General features: G+C 38.5%; 1 protein-coding gene across 2 annotated transcripts in view; it reads right to left on the bottom strand.

The window, feature by feature from the left end:
• Positions 1-207: 207 nt before the first annotated feature.
• The window catches only part of LOC103466868 (carbohydrate sulfotransferase 11-like), a 22,101-nt gene continuing 2,566 nt past the window's right edge, over positions 208-19,742 (bottom strand). Inside the window, exons 1-4 of one of the 2 annotated variants that reach the window (XM_017305923.1) lie at positions 5,293-5,341; positions 4,413-4,489; positions 3,681-3,848; positions 208-2,914 (exon numbers count right to left, since the gene is read on the bottom strand). In XM_017305923.1, coding sequence (XP_017161412.1) covers positions 2,231-2,914; positions 3,681-3,848; positions 4,413-4,489; positions 5,293-5,341 — 978 coding nt within the window. In that variant the 3' untranslated portion in view covers positions 208-2,230. Of the gene's footprint in view, positions 2,915-3,680; positions 3,849-4,412; positions 4,490-5,292; positions 5,342-19,742 lie in introns of those variants that run through there. The other variant, XM_017305922.1, reaches the window with a different exon arrangement.

Genomic DNA, 19,742 nt, shown 5'->3' with positions numbered 1-19,742 from the left:
GACATTTTTTCTTTGATGGAGTACTTATTGATTGTTCATTAATTGTTTAATTTTGAATGAAACAGCTCGTGAAACTACAGAGGAAATCAACTTTTATTCTGCCTAATTTAAGACCCGACAACAAAAACACTGACATTTATAAACTTAATTATTTGCCGCTTGTTTCAATATAAATGTGGGGCAATAATGAGAACAGACACCGTCAACTGACTTTCACAAACAAGATGGAGGCTTTCTATTTTTAATTTGTGCAAAATTATCAGGCAAAATAAAATCTTCTTACAATTAAAAATGTTGGCAGAAACAGCAATTATTTGTCTTTATATAATCAGGCTGTTTGATTTTTTTTTCACCTCTGTCTTATGAATTTTACTCAAAAGCAAACCTGCTGTACTGAAACTGGCTGTTAATGACACCAATGCATAATTGTGAGTTTGTTGCAATTTTTTTGTTTGTTTTTTTTTTTTTTGTAAAAATGGTCAAAAACATTGGGTTTAAGTGATGCTAACTCCCACCTGCAGGTGGCAGTATTTCTTACTTCTACTACACTGCTGCTTCAGCCTTACTAAAGTCAGATGGTAATCGATGTGGGGAGTAACAAAAATAAGCTATTTATGCAAAGAACAAAACTTTTTTTTCTTCTATATTTACATTTTGGAAGGAATCTGCAAATATTTCTTAAGTACAGCTGCAAAATCAATGACTGATTGCAAAAAAAACCCCAAAAAATTGAAAAATCCTGAAGGTACTGTCTACAGAAAGTTAACAGACGTTTTAAGAGGCGTTGCATCAAAATGGTTCTCTGTCAGGAATTGGTTCTAAAAGCAGCAACAGAACAACGCTGATCTCTCACTTCCTCTTAACATCCATCTGTTGCTGTAATAGCACAGAAAAACTGAAATGTTTTAACATTTTTAACTTCCTGCACTTGTGGACAGACAGAACATCATCCTACATACTGAACCTTTCAGTTCTTTAATTGTTTTCCAAAACAAATCATACAAAAATAACATTTCTTAAAGTTAAAGTTGAGGTTCAGCAGCTGAAGTAAGAAAGAACAAAAATCTCCAGATTCTTTGGGCCTACACTACCCACAATGCAACTCAATGACGGATGACTGTACTTGTCAAACACTTGGAGTCTTTTCTTTTTTTAATGTGCGGTAAAATCCAACTTACAGATCCAGAAAAAGCCACAAATGTGTCAAAGTTTCCTCTTTTGGGTGCAGAAGACAGTAAAGCCCATTAAGAAGCTGTTTTCCAATAGTAAGCTCCAAATTATCCCTCCAGAAATTCCAAGGCGTTTTTGCTGAAACAAGGCGCTGCAGTGCAGAGGGTTGTAGGTGGATTTAACCCTTCGTCTGCCGATGCCGTCTCTAACAAGGGCGGCTCTGACCGGGGGAGCGCTGGGCCGGACCCCGCCGTGACCACAGCTATGCGCTTGTTTGTTCAGCCCCAGAGTCCCGGAGCTAAATACAGGCAAGGAAAGATGCTGAGTAGAGAATTTCACAGAACTGAAGAAGACTACCAAATACCCAAAACGTTTTCTTAATCTGAACTCTAACATTTGGTAAAAAAAAGAAAAAAAGAAAAAAAAACCCTCTTGTCCTTTCATTTAAATTATTTTCACACCTCGTTTCACACGACAATAAATACTCTGTGCTGACATACGTACATAAATTAAGGCTTTCCATAACAGCTCGGAAACAATTAGAGGAAAACTTCACAGTCAGCACAATCGCCAGCAAAAGAGGAGAACCGGCTCCTCTGGAAAACACCGGCTTTCATTTATGGCTCATTGATTCTCCTAAAAGAGGAAATCTACAAGAGGATTATCACTGTAGTGGGCACAGCAGGAATGCTGGTGAGGCGCTTTTCACCGACTCAACGACAACTGGAGTCAAATCAAACGGTCACAAAAAATAACCTCTTTGTAAGAGTTTGTGATTCGCCTACATCAGTCTGGAAACTGTCAGAGATTGGTGTTTGTTTCCCCCAACAGGTAGGAATCTACGGAGCCCCCAAAGGGACACTGAAGAAAAATAAAAACACAAACTTTCTCATATGCACCAGATAGTATCTTGTGCACATGAGAATGTTTCTTTATTTCTTCTATGTCCCTTTAGGGACTCAGTAGGAATCAGTCGTTTCAACAGAAACCGAGACGTGCAAACTAATCATCACTCTAAAGTGTGGATGGGACGTGGCATCCTCTCGTTCGTCTCTGTTAGTCATCGAGTCCTCAGATACTCTGGTGTGGTGTAGTTAAAGAGTAAGAAGTCCATGCGGTAGAGATTGAACAGTTTCTTCTGATAAAAGGGGCTGATGTGCTTAAAGAACCGTGCTGCCATGTTGCCGTCAGTCCTGGTGCTCTTGCCAGACGTTGGGAACTGAACTTTACCCTCCACCCCCGCTAGCCTTAGCACAGCCTGAGCGTCAGGTTCCAGAGTTTCATACTTCCCCACCACGTCGTAGTGGATCAGACAGGGGTGGCAGAGGGAGTGCACCCGCTCCCAGTGCTCGTTGAAAGGCTCCTCCCGTTGTGTCCGGGGGTCCACCAGGTACTGGATGAACTCTTGGAACGAGACGTCGTTTCCTTTCTCCAGGGCTTCCGGTTGAGGGTTGGCCCGGTGCCGGCGGATGATCTTGGTTCCGTAGCGCTTGTGGAAGGCGGTGTTGTAACTACGTGTGAACTTGTTGCGGTAGGCTGAAACGAGGCGCTCAAAGGGCTCCCGCACAAAAATGAACTTGAGGTAGCTGCGGAGGCGCTGGTTTATCTCCGTCACAGAGAATTCAGAGAGCGTGCGGAGGTTACCTGCCACATGGGCCTCGTTAGCAGGGATGGCGAGAGGGTCGGAGTAACGGCCATTACTGGAGAGGACCATCAGCACACGCTTCCAGTTGGTGCAGGCTACCTGGAGGTCATACAACAGAGACAAACAGAGAGCAGTGAGATGCCATCAACCCACTTTAGTTAGGCTGTTGTAAAGTTCTAGAGACTTCTAAGGGTGCATTCACACCAGCCCTGTTCAGTCCACTTTATCAAACTCTAGTTTGTTTGTCTAGAAACTTCAGTTTGTTTGGGGAGGAGTGAATGCGCAGTCGAACCCTGATGCGGAACAAAACAGCAAACTCTGTTCTTGTCTAAAAACCTAGCTCTGGGTTCGGCTAAAGTGAACTCTGATGCAGTTCGAATGCATATCAGCAGCAAGTGAACCGGAGACCGCTCCAAGAGCAGGAAGCAGACTATTACAGGGCATTCTGGGTAAACACAACCACAACAAATGCGATGTAGTTTATCAAATAACATCTCCAATGAGATACAGAAGTTTAATGTTTTGAAGAGATTATAGGGGTGTGAAAATATTTGGGTGTTGCTTGGTTTCACTCATCCTTACTTTCTCTTCAAGTTGAAGACTCACTGTGTTTCTTCCACTCAGTATTCAATTAAATTTGTAAAAACTGTTCCATTCAGCATCTAATGAACAGATACTGAAGATAAAGGAAGTTACTGTTGTGCCAATAGCTAAAGTTTTAGAAGAACATAATTCTTCTTATTATTACTTATGAATTATGACAGCAAAAGAAAAAAGAAGTAGAAAGCAATTCAAGGCTTTTTGGTCCTTGATTATTAACTCTCCCCAGCCCCACAAACGTGGGATTTATGCTACAGAAACCAACCTTGGGTACGTAGCAGTAAATAAGGCCGTGTTTGTCGTCCACAATGAGGTGTTTGAGATCCTCTGGCGAAAGCACCCGGCGCTTCTTCGTGTGGCTCAGACATGCCTGGTCCAACACCTTCCTGCGGCCTTGGAGGGACTTCTGAGCTGCCGGCAGCTTCAGCTGCTTCTGATGAAGATGAAGCAGGTCGAGTGAGAGGAGGATCAAAAACAGCCTTTTAAACAAAAGCAATGGGACGAACTGTATCCATCAAGGCCTGGTTGTCTAACACTTCACTGATAGAAATAGATTTTTTTTCTGTCGTTATCATTTTCATTAGTGAAAGGCAGAACTGTTACTAATCAAATTTTAGTTCTTTCAAGACTTAATTTTTCTCCAATATGCTTGCTATTTCTTTTCTTCTATATGTAGATTTTGGAGGAGAAAACTATAGCAAAATTCTTTGCAAATATACCTAAAAATCTGTGACTAAAAACAATTAGGTTTAGAAGCAGCAGCATTTCCAGCTGGAATTTCAGCCACAAAATACTTATTTATTTTTTTGTCTTGTCCTGGCATTTTAGGAGAACCATATGGAAGAGCTTTTGGCTGCATGTGCTAGGGCCTTTTTGCTCTACATAAAGGATGTATAATTGTTAAAACATTAATGCATTGCTGTATTATGCAGCTGTAATTGTTATGTGGTTGCTGCATTCAGGATAAATTCAGAGAAAGGTGTATATTTGTTGTCACCTGGTCTCCTTTGTAAAGGGTCTGTAAAGGACTTCTTCTACTTTTCCCAGGTCTGCTGCCAGTCTTCAAAGCCGGTTCTATAGAAAAACGAGAAAGTGATTCATGAACATCTTATATAAGGAAAGCTTTTGAATAAAACATTTAGAAAATATCTGTTCTAATGCATCCATCAGCATGATTTCAACACCCCAGTCATTTTTCCTAAAAATTTTAAGAGTGGTTTATTGACAGGGTACCTATTTAGATGAACACATTACTCTAAGTGCTTGTGAAAATACTAAATCATTTTACACTGTGTCATATTTTTCCAGTTCATTCCAAGCCAACTTTCCACCACTCTACTGCTCTGATTTATTCACAGGGGAAATCCTCCCTACTTCCTTTAAACAATCCATAGGAACAGATTGTTCCCAACAAACTTTGCCTTTAAAAAAACAGCACTCTGACTTCTTCTGTTTAACAGTCATTTGCCCAACCTTTTTACCCAACAATAGAGGAGACTTTTGTTACAGAGCTGCTCTTACAGCTACTGCAGAAAACAGGAAGTTCTGAAAACAAAAGGGCAAGAACAGAGAACATTTCAATTTATGTCAAACAAAAACTAAATTTTGAACTTAATATTTAGAATTTTGGTCAGACGCTGTCTTTTTTTAATGTATCACATGTAGAAGACATTAGTAAGTCTGAACATTTTTTTTTTTTTGCACAACCTTAGGATTAAGATTATTTATTGAGGTTATGTCCTAAATTCCCTGCATTCTGCCAATTGCACACCTCTATGAGTTTACACCTGGACAACTAAACAGGCATCAAATCACTTCTAATAGTATCCTTAGAATGAGAGGTATATGTATCAACCAATATTTTTAGTATACAGCACCTACACCACTGGTGTCCAAAGTGGGTCCTGGAGGGCCGGCATCCTGCATGCTTTACTTCTCTCCCTGGTTTAACGCACCTGGATCAAATGATGGCTCGTTAGAAGGCCTAAGAAGAACATTGACAAGCTGAGGAGGTTGTTACTACCAAAAGGGAGAGAACTAGAACATGCAGGATGCCGGCCCTCCAGGACCCACTGTGGGCACCACTGGCCTACACTGTACTGACAACCAAAGAGGAATGACGCTAATTAGCTGCACCAGTCCATTAGGGGTTAATCACGCACAGATTTCCAAGGGCATTGGAGTATATCTGCGCAAAGATGTCACTGTAGTAGGGCTGGGTGATAAAATAATAATAATATATACTGCAATAGACAGATATTGATATTGATATCAAAAGAAAATACGTCTGAGAGAATTTTGATCAATTCATTGAACTCCGTCCCAGAATCACATGGCATTCTGGGGGATGTATGGCACTCATGTGAGGTTACCATGTGAGGCTAACTTTTCATGAGGTTAGCTGGTCAACCTCTCACCGCCTAGCTGAGAAAGGTTTCTGACATTACCTAACTCTTTGGTTACTTAGCAAAAACTTGCTGTGTAATATGAGCAGGTGCAGTTTAATTTTGCCTCCAACAGACTCAGGTGTACTTCACTTCTCAGAAATACTGCAAATACTCCAAGACGGACTCAGTGCGGTCGTCCGCCGGACATGTGCAGACATTTTTACAACCGCAGACGCATACTTGGTGATACACTAAAATAAATGACTCGTGATCTTTTACCAATTACAAAAGTAAAATAATAGAACCACTAAAGTCTCACGCCACTCCATTTTTAATTACATTTTGTGAAGGAGGAAGTTGCGCTCTGTGTTGTTTCCATTGGTTCGGTAGTTGTTGGTGGAGCACCACCACAGGCAAAGGGGGGACAGGTTTTCAAAGAGTTTAAATCATTTGACACAATGCAGTGTGAAAGTCAGCCACACCAGCTGAAAATTTAACAAATGTTGCAGTTTTGGTCCAATCAAACCGAGTCCAATATACTAAAAGGTGTGAAAACAGCATTAAATGCACTTCAAGTAAGAAAAGAGATTTGTTACAATGCTAATGATATCGAACAAAAACACATAATGAGGAAAAGGCAAAGAGAGGTGGGAGTGAGGGTAACTTCAGGGCACAGCAGCGTGAAGGGAACTATTTTTTTATGATGAAAACTCCACATATTTATGCAGAAACAATATGAGCAATAAAAACGCTGTGTATATTACACAAGTATAAAATCCAGCTGGGGCTCACATGCTGTGCTCCCTGCTGACTTTACTGCATTCTAAAGGCATGCTTGTTTCACTGCTGTCAGAAGGCATACACTTGTATTAGGTTATCATTGTAAATTTAAATTCCTGTGATAATAGAAGCCCGTACTGCAGTACATGATTTGCAGCTTAAACTCAAGATGTAAATCATGATTGCTTCCCTTAAGTTAGAGGAAGAAAAAATCCAAACAAGCGGAAGAACAGCACTAACGGTGACGCAGCAAAATGTACAGCAGGTCTACTGTAGAGCGCTCTGCTTCTGCATTCTGATCGAGACCAAAATCCTCAATTTCCTTAACAGCAGTGTTTAACATACCTTCACAAAACACAAATAGGCAATCATCATGCTGCTGCCAAACTATTATGAGCTTTAGAAGTTTTTAATGGAAGCTTTTGAATGTTTGGAAACAATATTTTGTACACATCTTTATTCTTGCAGAGACATTCATGTTTCACAGTTGCTTTATCAGACAGACAGATCCAGGTTACACACACAACCAATCAGGCATCAAATAATCCTCGGGCAAACTCAGGACCCTTCTTTAGGAAGCCAGAAAGTAGGTCAGAAGCTCTGCTTGCATAAATACCTAAATACATGATCACAGAATATGAACTGAGACTGTTAATTATTTGAGATGCATTGTCATTTATTTATTTTAATTTCAATTTAAAATAAAAGGCAGATTGCATTCTCAAAAGCTCAAATAATAGTTGAACTAGTATACTTGAACAAGAGGAGTTGAAAAGGAGGTTCATGGATGCATCAGTCATACTGAGCAAGCATCATATCCCCAACTCCAACGTCTCTGTCTCTGCCAGACAGATTTACAGAGGATGATACTTGGATGATATAGGTTACCACGATTCATTTTCAGATTATTTTTTAATTGAATTTTTTTTTTTAATTATGTTGTTTTTTTTTAAAATAACTGTTAAAAATAAGGTTTTTTTTTTAACCCTTGTGCGTGCGAGGACTGAGGCAAACGTAGATGACTATGGCAAATGATATGAGTTTTACGTGTGTGGTAGGTTGGACCCCATTTCTACATACAAGGGTTAAAGGGATTGAATGAAACCAAAATAATGAGTAAAATCTACTGAAAACTACTGACATGAGTGGACGCAAGGAAGATTGCTGAAAGAAACCCCTGAAGGGACAGAGTATTAGATATTAATCAGGTACCACTGAATGATTTTACAAGACTCCATATTAAGACTTTGCCATAAGAGCTCAAACCTGTGAGTAAAGTTTTAAAAATGTAAAGCAACGAGTGGAATCTCTTGGTTTTGCCATTGGGTTAAAGTCAGTTGTATAATCACTGTATACAGTTGCACCAGTTGTATAATGCACCAGTTGTATAATCACTGTATAATCACTTATTTTGATCAATATTGACTTGTACAAAGTTCCTGAACTGTTTTTTTCTAACATCACAGGCAATTTATTTACTCAAAAGTACAAATGAAATAAATAAAATCAGCAACTATTTCATATTTTCCTGTCAGTTCTTGTATTAGCTGCTCATAGACCACTAAGTTCAAACCTCAGGTGATTGAACAGATTAGCCGTGTCACAATGTGTTTCTGGTCTGCTGCTTCTCCTCTCCTCTTTCTGCCATTTTGTGCTGACTTTTCAGAACAAAACAGCATGACGCATGTGGGTTTCATCATTAGAATGAGGTGGAAGTGCTCATCAGTGGTCAAAATAAGAGCATACTTGTTAAGCAGAATATGCCAAAGTAAACAACTTTTGTTTTATGACAAAACTTTACAGAGGTCATTAAAAGGCAGGTGCAAAAACATAAATTATCTGGACCCGATTTGGGTTTAACGTCCCATGGTCTTAGCGCAATACTCTGGAAGAGTGTGATGATGTCACGGTCAGTCAGGGGAGAAGCAGGGGAAAATAGGTGCGACCCCAACCAGGACGCATACGGGTTAAAGCTCTCTGGATTCAATGGACCTTGTTTCTTAACCCGTCTGCCGTCTTAGCGTGATGCTCAGGAAAAGCACGGCAAATGTCACAGGGAGGAAGTGCCATTTGGCAAGATAAGTGTCTGACGATCTTTCTGAAATCACACACACACATACACACATAAAAACTCGTAAAAGTGCACATTGTCACTCTGCTGGACCTAGCACTGAGTAAAAAACTTGTGGGGTTTAAACAACTCTGTCTCTTAGGATTGTGGGAGGGTTGAACACTCAGACCAGGAGCAGAAAAAAGTAATCTGCAAAGTGGGTGGCAAAGAGGAAATACAACAAGCTATTTGTTTTACCACCTTAAAACGAAGCATGTAGTTAGCTGAATACCAGCAATGCAGCTGACTACAAATTTCAGTCACAACACAAGATCTGAGTCAAACATTCATTACAATAAAGTTGTTGCGTATGTATACAGAGACAGATTTTTTATTTATTTATTTAACTTTGATTTAACCAGGTAGTCATCACTGAAATTATACTGCTGCCTATTATTGCCAAGTCTCCCTTAGAATTAGACTTTTTTAAGGGAGACCTGGTAATGACAGACAGCAACATAAAACAAAAGTTACAAACAAATCCACAAAAACAAGAGTTAATCAAGTTTTTACTCATACAAATGTATACATTCCACTCAATTAGTATGTGAAAGACAAAAATTGCATCTCATTTGATCAAACACATTTATGGACTTTTTCTGCATTTTGAGAGTGTCAATGTAAAAAGCAGACAGACTACTACATAGTGATTATCACAGACCACATCTCTTTCGGTCTGATGTGTTTTGTCACATGCACCAGAAAACCACCACTTCCTTTCACAGCAAGGAAGTGACAAAATACTGCCTGCAGATGAGCCCTCAATCCTATTAGCCGCTTGCCCCAACCCTCTGCTTTCAAGGGGTACATGTGGAAACTGGACGCCTGGTAAAACAGTCTGACTATCATATGATGTCACGCTGCTTCATTCAGAGACAAGAAGGGCTCCATTAAGCCTTGTACATATCAGGATAAACATACAGCACTTAACTAATCTAAACTAACTTCCCCTTTCTTCAAATAAAATGAAAATAATGCATTTCCTCTTTAATAGAGATACGGATCGCACGATTTCCCCCAGAAAACTTGTTAAGCCCGGTGGGCATCGAGTCGGGGCGTCGAGTTGGTTCACCCTGTTTTTGTATTAAAAGATGTTAAGTTGACAGGAAATGTAAAAATATTACTGTGTAATTATATGTTACGGGAAAAGATCTCTAGTGAAATGCTATTTAAATCCACAACTAGTCTAAAAACAACAAATTTGCCCTTCTGCTTAATCCAAATTAAGTCAGTGGCTCCATCAGGCCCCAAAGGGCTTCAGGGTCCCCGTAAATGCTAATAATTTAAAAAAGACCACAGATACATAAATGTAACACTTGTTCATTGAGATTATCAATGCTGTTAAATTTTATTCAATGGTTTAGGCATACATAAATTTAATTATTTTAAATTGTTTAACATTTTATGTACAAGATTTTAATGAGCTGGCAAGTTTACTTAGTAAAACTTAAAATAACAATATTTATAGTTAGATTTTTTTGTTACCGTAGCAACAATCTGATGCTGTGAGTTTAATCTTTGAATTTACAAATACAAATTAGTAAACTGCGATAATAACTTACTGCTTTTTAGGCTGGCCAATTAAACTACTCCCTTCTCCTATATTTCACTAAATCTAACACAGAAGCTGTTAGAGGTGCTGATATTTTTTAGCAACAAAAGTTAAATGCATAAACTATAAACCTATCTATTATAAACCTATCCTTTAGGAATAAATCTGCTCTGCTAGTGAAATGCTAAGAGATAAAGAGACGCTTGAAGCCCGGCTTTAAAAAAAAGAGAAAAAAACGATTCTTTTTTTTTTTTTTTTTTTTTTTTTTTTCCTAGAAACGTAAACAGCAACGCTTAGCCTGGAGGAGGGGCTAGAAAAGCATGGCGGGCCGCCAGGCTTACAATACACTGGGGGAAACCCTGGGATCGCAAACAAATAAGTCATCAGTAGAGCAAATATGGACATTTTCACTTAGCTGCACTGGAAAGGATGTCCATGTAATGACAGCTTCAATAAGCTAATTTCAGTGTGAAAAAACACTGGAAGTATCTGAAGGAGAAAATGGGGTACCAATAACCATTCCAGCAGGGAGATAGGACAGCAGCAGCCGTTGTTTACAGTTTGGATTATTGTTTGTTTAGACCTGGTCTTGAAGTTTAAAAAGCTCACAATCTCCAGATGTTCCAGACCTTATGGTGGCAGCAAAATGGAATAGCTCTGATATGTCTGTATCTAGTTAGCATCTTTCTGGAGGTAGCATATACCATGGACAATGGCTTCTCCAATTTCCATTTAGACGTTCCATTTGATAGTCTTTCTAGTTATTTAGGGAATAATTGTATTAAAAAAAGTAAAAAATTTCTATCCTGAAGTGCTCCATCTTCATTTTGCTAACCTTCTGACCAGTTCCTAAAAACACACCCCCAAAAAAATGTAAACGTGTAAGCATGACACACTGCACCGGACCACGCAGAAGGTAAAAAACTTGCACATGGCTCTCTTGCGACTTATGAGGGTTAAAACTGACAGCAACACCATCAGCAATGATTCGTCGAAGAAAGTTGGATATTAGTTACATTTAACTTCACTTTAGGAAAAATAAAGTATTTTCAAATTGAACAAAATTCGATCTTGTGTCGCTAATTAGAACACAAGCAAACACTGTTTTTTCCCCTCCTTTTTGATAAACTGAAGAGAGAGATGAGTCAAATAAGTAACTCTGCTCCTGAGTCATTACATAAACCAGTTCATTTGTTGTTTCAAAGAGCCCCATCTTAAAGGATATAATGTCAGTTTACACTGATGTGAAAGACATCAACAGCTTCAAATCTAATTTCCCTGCAACATTCAAAGACTTCACTTTGATGGATTATGGCTTCACTGAGGGAAGACAGACTGCCAGTGGTTTGTGGGGCCGTAGCCTGTTAGCAGCAGCATTATATACAGCTGTATAAACACAACTTAATAAGAAGCAGTCATGGTGGTAAAATTTGGAAGTCATTCACTGTTTTCAATAGAGATTTTCTGTAAAGTATGACTGACTTTTACGTATTAAGTTAAATGAAATTTGACAGATGTTTGAGTGCACAGTGCATTTGCTATAGGCTAAATGCTCCCAACAAATATTAAAGCTTAGCATCATTTAACCATCCTGCTCTACAACCACACTTCCTGTTTTTCTTTCACAATGCAAAAGGCAGAGATAGATATTGCATCTTCCCTTAAAGGTTTTGTTTTTTTATTTAATGATTGCACAACAGAGTAAGCAGACCAATATGAATACATGTTGCAAGTCAGGTTTTAAATGCAGAACAGAAATCTGCTTGTTTGCTTCCACAAAAAATAGCTTAAAAAGAAATTAAAGCTTTTACTATGGTAAAAGTTTTGAGAAAAAAAAATCTGAAAGTCTCAGAAGCACATTTTCTGTGAGTCCCCATTTAAATAAAAGAAGTACCCATGAGTCCTAGGCCTCTTTTTGAGAAATCAGCTTTAAAATGACAAAAATGTGTTATATTTCAAGAACTACACGGTTCATTTGAATTGTTCTGGTATCAAAATAAAGATAAATTTGAATGAAAAGTATGACCATGAAATATCAAAGATAAGGTGTTTAGTCAGTTTTACACAGAGAAGTGATGCTTAAGCTACGTTCACACTGCAGCCTGAAGTGACCCAAATCAGATATTTTTGCCATAATGTGACCTGTATCTGATCTTTTCATGACGGTCTGAACAACACAGATCTGAATTGTCTTTTTTTTAATCCGACCCAGGTCACTTGGGGTTCTAAATCCAGTACGTGTTGAATTTTTTCAAATGTGACCTGAGTCTGAATGGCCAGGTCACATTCTGGAACAATTTAAATGAACCTTGTAGTTCAAACCAACCTGAACGTGATTGATACTCGACAAATGTCAGTATTCTGTCCCTTGATATGCACAAGCGGGAAGGAAAACAACAGACATGGCTGACAATGAGGATTAAGTTGATAATGTGCTGGCTCCGGTCGGACAACAACTTCAACATCGTAAGATATGCTCCACCATTAGCATCCATGTTTACTTTTGCAAACAATGAGCACTTCTTTTTTTATGGAGGTTAGAAAAATACTGAGAACGCTCTCTATGTGTGACGTTACTGCACCCTCTACTGCGCATGTGGAACACTTTCAGGTAGTTTGCAGTTCACACGGGAGATCACATACAAGTTGCATATATTTGGAAGTGTGAACTTTTTCCTCCTAGAGCTGCTGCCTGGTGGCCGGTTCAGAACCAACGGCGGGGAAAAGCACTGTGTGTGACCGGTTAGACTGAACACGGCGGGCTGCTGTTCATTAGATGATTAACATAAGTGTAGCTTTATGGATGAACTGGAAAATGTATTTTATATCATCCCGGTCTCAACAAACGGGTGGCGGAGCTCATCGTGGCAGCACGTAGCTGATAGATGTGTTTCTGTGTGTGGCGAACGAAGGTGATAAATCCCATTTCTAACATGAACACAAAGGCTGGGCAAGGTGAGAGTTCATCTATTAAATTGACTAAAAATGAATACAAAAACCAAAAGGTGGAGCATGAGTTTGAGAACACACACTCAGAAATACAGTCATAGCCGGACCCGGACAATCTGTTTAGATTCAAGTTTACAAAATGAGGATAGCTTGACGCTTCTGTTTTTGATGTTATATGTACTGCACAAGAAATTTGCTTGTGCAGTACACACAAGCAAATTTGTGTGTACTGCATTTAAAATGGGGCAAGCTGCAGCAGGCTAAATGGTATATAAGACGTATAGGGTTTGTTTCCCCCCGCTTGAATAGATTGTAAAATAACAGCCAGAAGGAATAACATGTCTTCAGAAGTAGAGGACCTTGTTTTGATATCATGCTGGCAAGAAAAGTCAAAGCCCAGAACAGGAAGAGCAGCTGGCAAAAACAACCATTACAAGTCATCCAGCTCTGGCAGTTTACTTGTTCTTTAAAATGAGGTTCAGATTTGACCAGTGGATGTGGATATGCTAGCAGTTATGAAATAACCACAACAGATCTAGCCACTGTGGAACTGACAAGCACCTAAAAACGTGTCTGGATGCAACTCGTCTTTTTCGGTCAGGCAATTAGTTATGGTTTTCCAAAGTCGATAGAGGAATAGAAGTAAGTTTTCCTCCACATGTAAATGTAAAAAGATGGTACCAATGAAGAACAGGTTGGATGAAAGTTAATAATGATGCTGCATTTTATATTGTTTAACACATTTAAGTGTAGAAATGTAGCATTTGTTTTCCCCGTGCAGCCTCTGATGTTTCCATTTCTTTAGAACTTCCCACACTTTACCCAACTATTCTTTAATGAGCTCAGATCCTGTCGACAGCGACTCATTCATACGCCGAAAGGATGCTGTGCTGCAGCACTGCTGAGTCAGGGAAACCGCATAAAAGAAAACCTCTGAGGGGAAAAAAACGGGGTGTTTTATCTCTAATATTGTAAGGTCTGAACGATGTTAAGACAACATGCAATACGCAATAAATTAGAGATAACGATAGGACTTATGACAGGAAACCACAGGTTTAACGTTTCTGCTTTGAGTTTATAGAAAACAGAATCCAGATAATAACTTTGCAACTAAGCAAAACAAGCTGAATTAGAAGATTTCCGTCTCAATTATAAGGTTTTATTAAAAATGCTGCTTTTCCCATTGTCTAAGATGATGTTATTGCTTTCTAAACTGAAAAGCAAACACTTGTCTTTCCACCATTGAAAGTCAGTCAGGATATTGATTACAACAGTTAAAATATATTATTCTATTGAATTTATTCATTGCTATTTTATTTTAGATACAAAGACAAAAATATAAAAATCCCCTAAATTTAGTTCTAGCTTTTAGGTAAGGTCAATTAAATCAATAAAGTAATGCTACATGGTAGCTGTTCTAACGCTAGAAGCTAACGTTACAACTAAGACAGAAAACAATTAATCGGATTCATTGTGATGGATAAATTACTGAAATAATCGTCATCTAATTTAGTAACTGAGTAACTGTTAACTGGAGTATGCAGACTATAAAAGGTCATTTGCTGGGAGAACAACATTCGTGCAGCAATTAAGCCCAAACTGCAAAAAAAATATATACATTTTGCATTTATGATAAAAAAAAAACTTTGTAAATATATTTTACTCAAGACTCCTTAAGTGTTGTAGTTTTAGCTTTTTTTCTGTTAAAAAAGGGAAAAATCTTCTATTAAGCACCTCCTATTATCCAATTATTAGCCAATCATCCAAAAATTGATCACCAGCTCATTCCTACATTGTACTGAGCTTTTCACATGCTGATGCTAGAAGTACTTTTTTTCTGCAGATGTATCCTGTGATACAAATGATCAAGCGTAAACTAAATGCCATTTTAGGCAATATAATTGTTATTCTTTTATTTAAAAGAGAATGTTTTGTTCGTGCAAACTAACAATTTAATGGTCAATTTGCATCTTCTAATGCATTTCTAATATTGTCTAAAAAGATCTAAGTGGCTAATTGAACAATCTGAAGAATGTGCCATTTTTTATCTGATTAATAAATTATCAGAATAAGCGATAACTAAAACAATTGTGAGCTGTAACCCTAGATACAATTCTGATTTCTAAGAACTTAAGAAGACCAGTAAAGCTCCTGTATCACCTTGAAAACACTAAAATCCAATTCCAGACTTTTCCAGACTACATAGAAACCCTGTGATAATGACTGTACACCAAGTCATTATCCAAGTCTGTTTACCGTCACTGTTTCGACTGACTGTAAGATATTTCTGCTACTGTCTGACAACATTACCCTTGTGCTGTGTCATATGTTCCAGCTGTAAAACAAATCTATCACCCATAAACCAAATTACATTCAATCCAGAGCATTCCCCCAAAGTGCTTAACTGCTTTCACAAGTGAAGGAGGAACCAAGCTAATGCTTGCATTTCTTCTCTGTCTGAGGCAATGATTGCTTAAAAATGGTCAAGTCTAATTAAAACTGACATTACTAATCCTTATGTAATTTTCTCCTAACATTAAAGACATTAAAAGCAACTGGAGATAAAAAGAAACTGACCACAAAAGTAGTCTTAATCAGATACCATCTTTACCATAATGTTGGCAGAGATACAAGCCCATTACTACTCTAACTTCTTAATGCATAGCTGCTCAATGGTTTTACACTACAGCTGTTTAATAACTACATGTCAACAGAAAAAGAATGTAGTCAGTTATATATTAGATGTTGCTAGAGAAATCCATGTGATATGAATTACTGGATGTTCCTAATCACATGCTGGACATGAGTTGTATTTTTTTCTTGTAAGCCACTGGAGTGTTGCAGCAGGATGTTAGACAATGAAAGCAGAACAATAATAAGTAATACGCTTCCTGTCCAGTTCTAAAACAGTCAACCTAATTGGCATACCAAAAGGTCACTGAAGGGGTAACTGCATCTTGTCTCTATAGCTGTTAACTGTTTGAGCAGGCTGTCAGGACATTCACCAGAAAACAAGTCAGAAGAAGCAAGAAGCGTCAACCAACATTGTCAAAGTGAAGCAGAGCTGTAGTTCTTTAGAAATTCCTCCACAGCAGCACAATGATGCAACACAAACCACAGGATTCAGCCAGTAACTGCCAGGACTGTTTTTCTTTTGCTCATTTTCCTGTTTCTCTTAAGAGTTGGGCAACGTTCTGAAAGCGATTTCTTATCTGCCTCAGATAAAATGTCAGTTGGTAGCGAGGACAGACTTGACCTTTGTCTGTCCTCGTAGCTTCAAATCAAAATGTGCAACTGATTTTTACAGCGATCTGGAAGAATGACTAAAAGTAGAGGATGTAGGTTAATGCTAGTTTCTGTTCTCATCCACAAGCCTTCTGCCAATGTGGCTGGTGTGTTGAGCAGGTGCTGTTGTTAGTTTCCCAACCAGGCATCACTCGACTTTTAAAGCTTTAGCTCCAGATCAGAAAGATGGTGACTAAATGATAATACAGAAGCCTTTCCTTGTAAAGAGTTAACACTGATCCATGCTTCTTGATTAAATTGCAGTACCTAGAGTACTGGCTTTCTGTGCTTTAAGATCCCACAATTCAAATTTCTGGCTCTGAAGTTACAGACCAACAGATTTCATGGAATTATTAGTCTGTAAAATGGACTGTTAAGCTGGAGGAAAAATGTCTGGGTTTCTCCGAGATGAAGAGCCCAGTAAACTAAAGTTGTGGTAACTTGAAACAAAACACCCACCCTCTAAACCAAAACTAGAGTACTTAAAAAACTGCAATACCTTTTCTTAAAAAAATCTTTTAAGAAGACCTAATGGTCTTGGGGTTACTCCACAATCTCTAGAGCTTGCAGACAAGGCAATTGTTGAGTGTTTTAACTTTTCATCAAACCATCAAACTTTCTAAGAAATGTTTCAATGGCAGGTACAATAGTGGTGAAACCACAAAAGCTCTGTCTCATTTGTTTGCGGAAAGAGCATGGAAGACGGCAAGGAATATTGCAGCAGATAGCATTCATCCTCTTTTTTGTTTTTGAGATCAGGAAAGCGACATGGGGCCAATCTGGCAATTACGTAATTTATTTCAAGTGCAATAACCATTTTTAACCAAACTAAATCACAACATTTACGTATGCCATGCAAAATGTTTTATTCTATTCTACGTAATTGTTGTTATTGTGATTGTATATATTTTTGTGTTCTTATGGTTGGAGAGTTAAAAGGTTTAGTTTATGCAACTGCTCCACTTTCCCCAACCTAAAAAATGTACCAGTATTACCGTAAACGAGATAATATAATTTCCATTTTCATGATTTACTGTTTTTTGTTCTTTTCTCTCTCTCTCTCTACTAAAAATGGGATGATAAAACTCATCAGTCTTTTTGAAGGACAATTTTGTACAGAGACTTTAGAATTAACTTTATTTGTTTTTGTCCACAGTCCTAAAACATGACTTTGACATGACAAAACATGATCTCTCTAAATTCTCCTTGGAGGTGTGACTGTGTGCATGCCTGGGTGTTTGTCATGTTTGTTTCTCTGTTGCCCTGAGGTTGACTGTCCAGGGTGACCACACCTCTCGCCCAATGACCACTAGAGACAGGCACCAGCATCCCTCGCAAGCCCACAAGAGATAAGTGTGTCGGATAACGGATGGATGATGGTTCTGTTGTGTCATTTATTTATTCTGGATATTTAAAATGTCTTCCAGTTCCAGTGTTAAATGTTCATTAGAATTTAAAGTATTTTGGTCTTTGACAAAGTGTCCTTGCATTATTACGTTGTTATAATGGTCTTCTGTATTATAATGGTCTCAAAACAACATTATCATAACTTCTGGGACAATTTATTATCCAGCCAAATTGATTCTTATTAGATCAATAATAATAATATTTATTAATAGTATTATTATAATAATAATAATAATAATTATTATTATTATTATTATTATTACAGCAAAATAATAATAAAGGAGGGGCATAGGAAAGCCCCTCCTTTCCTATGCCCTCTCTTTAGTTGTTCACGAAAAAGAGGACAAACTAAAAGTGTTGTCTCATTTTGGCCATTCCTCAAACTTTTCTAACCCTTCTAAACCGTGATATAGTTTGCATGCTCCAAACTGTATCGCAAAGAACTGTTTGAACGGCAGTAAGTGCCATAGATTCAGACTCTTCTTGCTAGTAATGTATGAACTGATGCTAGAAATTAAAAAGGTACAAATTGCCACAGCAACACAGAACCGAACAAGACATGACCGGTTGGTTTTGGCCTCACTTTGCGCGCATAAACAGTAATTACAGAAAGGCCCGTGCTTTGTTGACATTCTGTGAACTAGTGCCATCTAATGTGGCTCAGACCGGCTTCATGTGTGGTTTTCTTAGCAAAAAGACGAGTCCGAACATGCCGGGCAGTCAGGGCCGGGGCGTGTGGAGGTAAGTCAATGAGAGTGCTGTAAGTGTGCCGTTTGTAGGGTCAGCAACATGTGGTTAGTGTTTTGGTGTCTGGCAATAAAAGGTGGTTTACGACAGCTCCAAAGTGATTTGGGAAACGGCCAGGTGTGGAGTTTTTTTGTTTTCTTACATCAAATTTTAATTTCCAATCGATTTGACGTAGAAAGACACTCAACACGGAACCTGCTGATCAACTTCTCCACTGCTCTCCTGCTTTCACTTTCTTGTTTCTTCGTCATGCATGCTTTAAAAAAATGTAAATAAAACATGTTTTTCTCTTCGGCCAATTGCTTCTCTGCCATCAACTGTTACGCCTCAGCCGATACAGAAAGCATGCTATTGTTGTATGAATTTTAAACATTTTCCTGACTTGAATAAAATAATGTCCGCAAAACTTCATGTCTCTCCTTTAGACTCACTAGCACATTTTATAATCAAGGAATGAACATTTTAAAGTAAAAAAAAAATTAACATTACAAAGTTGACTTAAATTATAAATAAATTATAAAAAAGTAACATGTTAGGTTATGTCAAATTGACGTAGTAATGTAAAAACTTAACTAAGTAAGTTGGGGCAACTTTTTAAACATTTCTCTTAATGTTTAAAAAGAGAAAAAACATGTCTTCCAGTTCCAGACTACAAACGGCACAAACAGTGTGCCGTTTGTAGGCAGTCTGCCCTACAAACGGCACACTGACTATTTTTATTTTTATTTAATATACTTACAACATATATTACAATATCCCCTCAATATGTTGAGGGGATCTGTTTTGGTGGTCTTAGGATCGCATCTCTGCTTTTTGCGGATGATGTGGTCCTGTTGGCTTCATCAGATCGTGATCTCCAGCTCTTACTGGAGCGGTTCGCGGCCGAGTGTGAAGCGGCCGGKATGAGGCTCAKTGCCTCCAAATCCGAGGCCATGGTCTTGAGCTGGAAAAGGGTAGAGTGCCTTCTCCGGGTCAGGGAGGTCGTCCAGCCTCAAGTGGAGGAGTTTAAGTATCTGGGGATCTTGTTCACCAATGAGGGAAGGGAGCGGGAGATCGACAGGTGGATTGGGGCAGCGTCTGCCGTGAAGCCGGCGTTGTACCGGTCCGTCG

Source organism: Poecilia reticulata, linkage group LG7 (assembly GCF_000633615.1).
Source record: "Poecilia reticulata strain Guanapo linkage group LG7, Guppy_female_1.0+MT, whole genome shotgun sequence".
Classification (NCBI taxonomy): Eukaryota; Metazoa; Chordata; class Actinopteri; order Cyprinodontiformes; family Poeciliidae; genus Poecilia; species Poecilia reticulata.
This window is presented reverse-complemented; position numbering and strand designations above follow the sequence as displayed.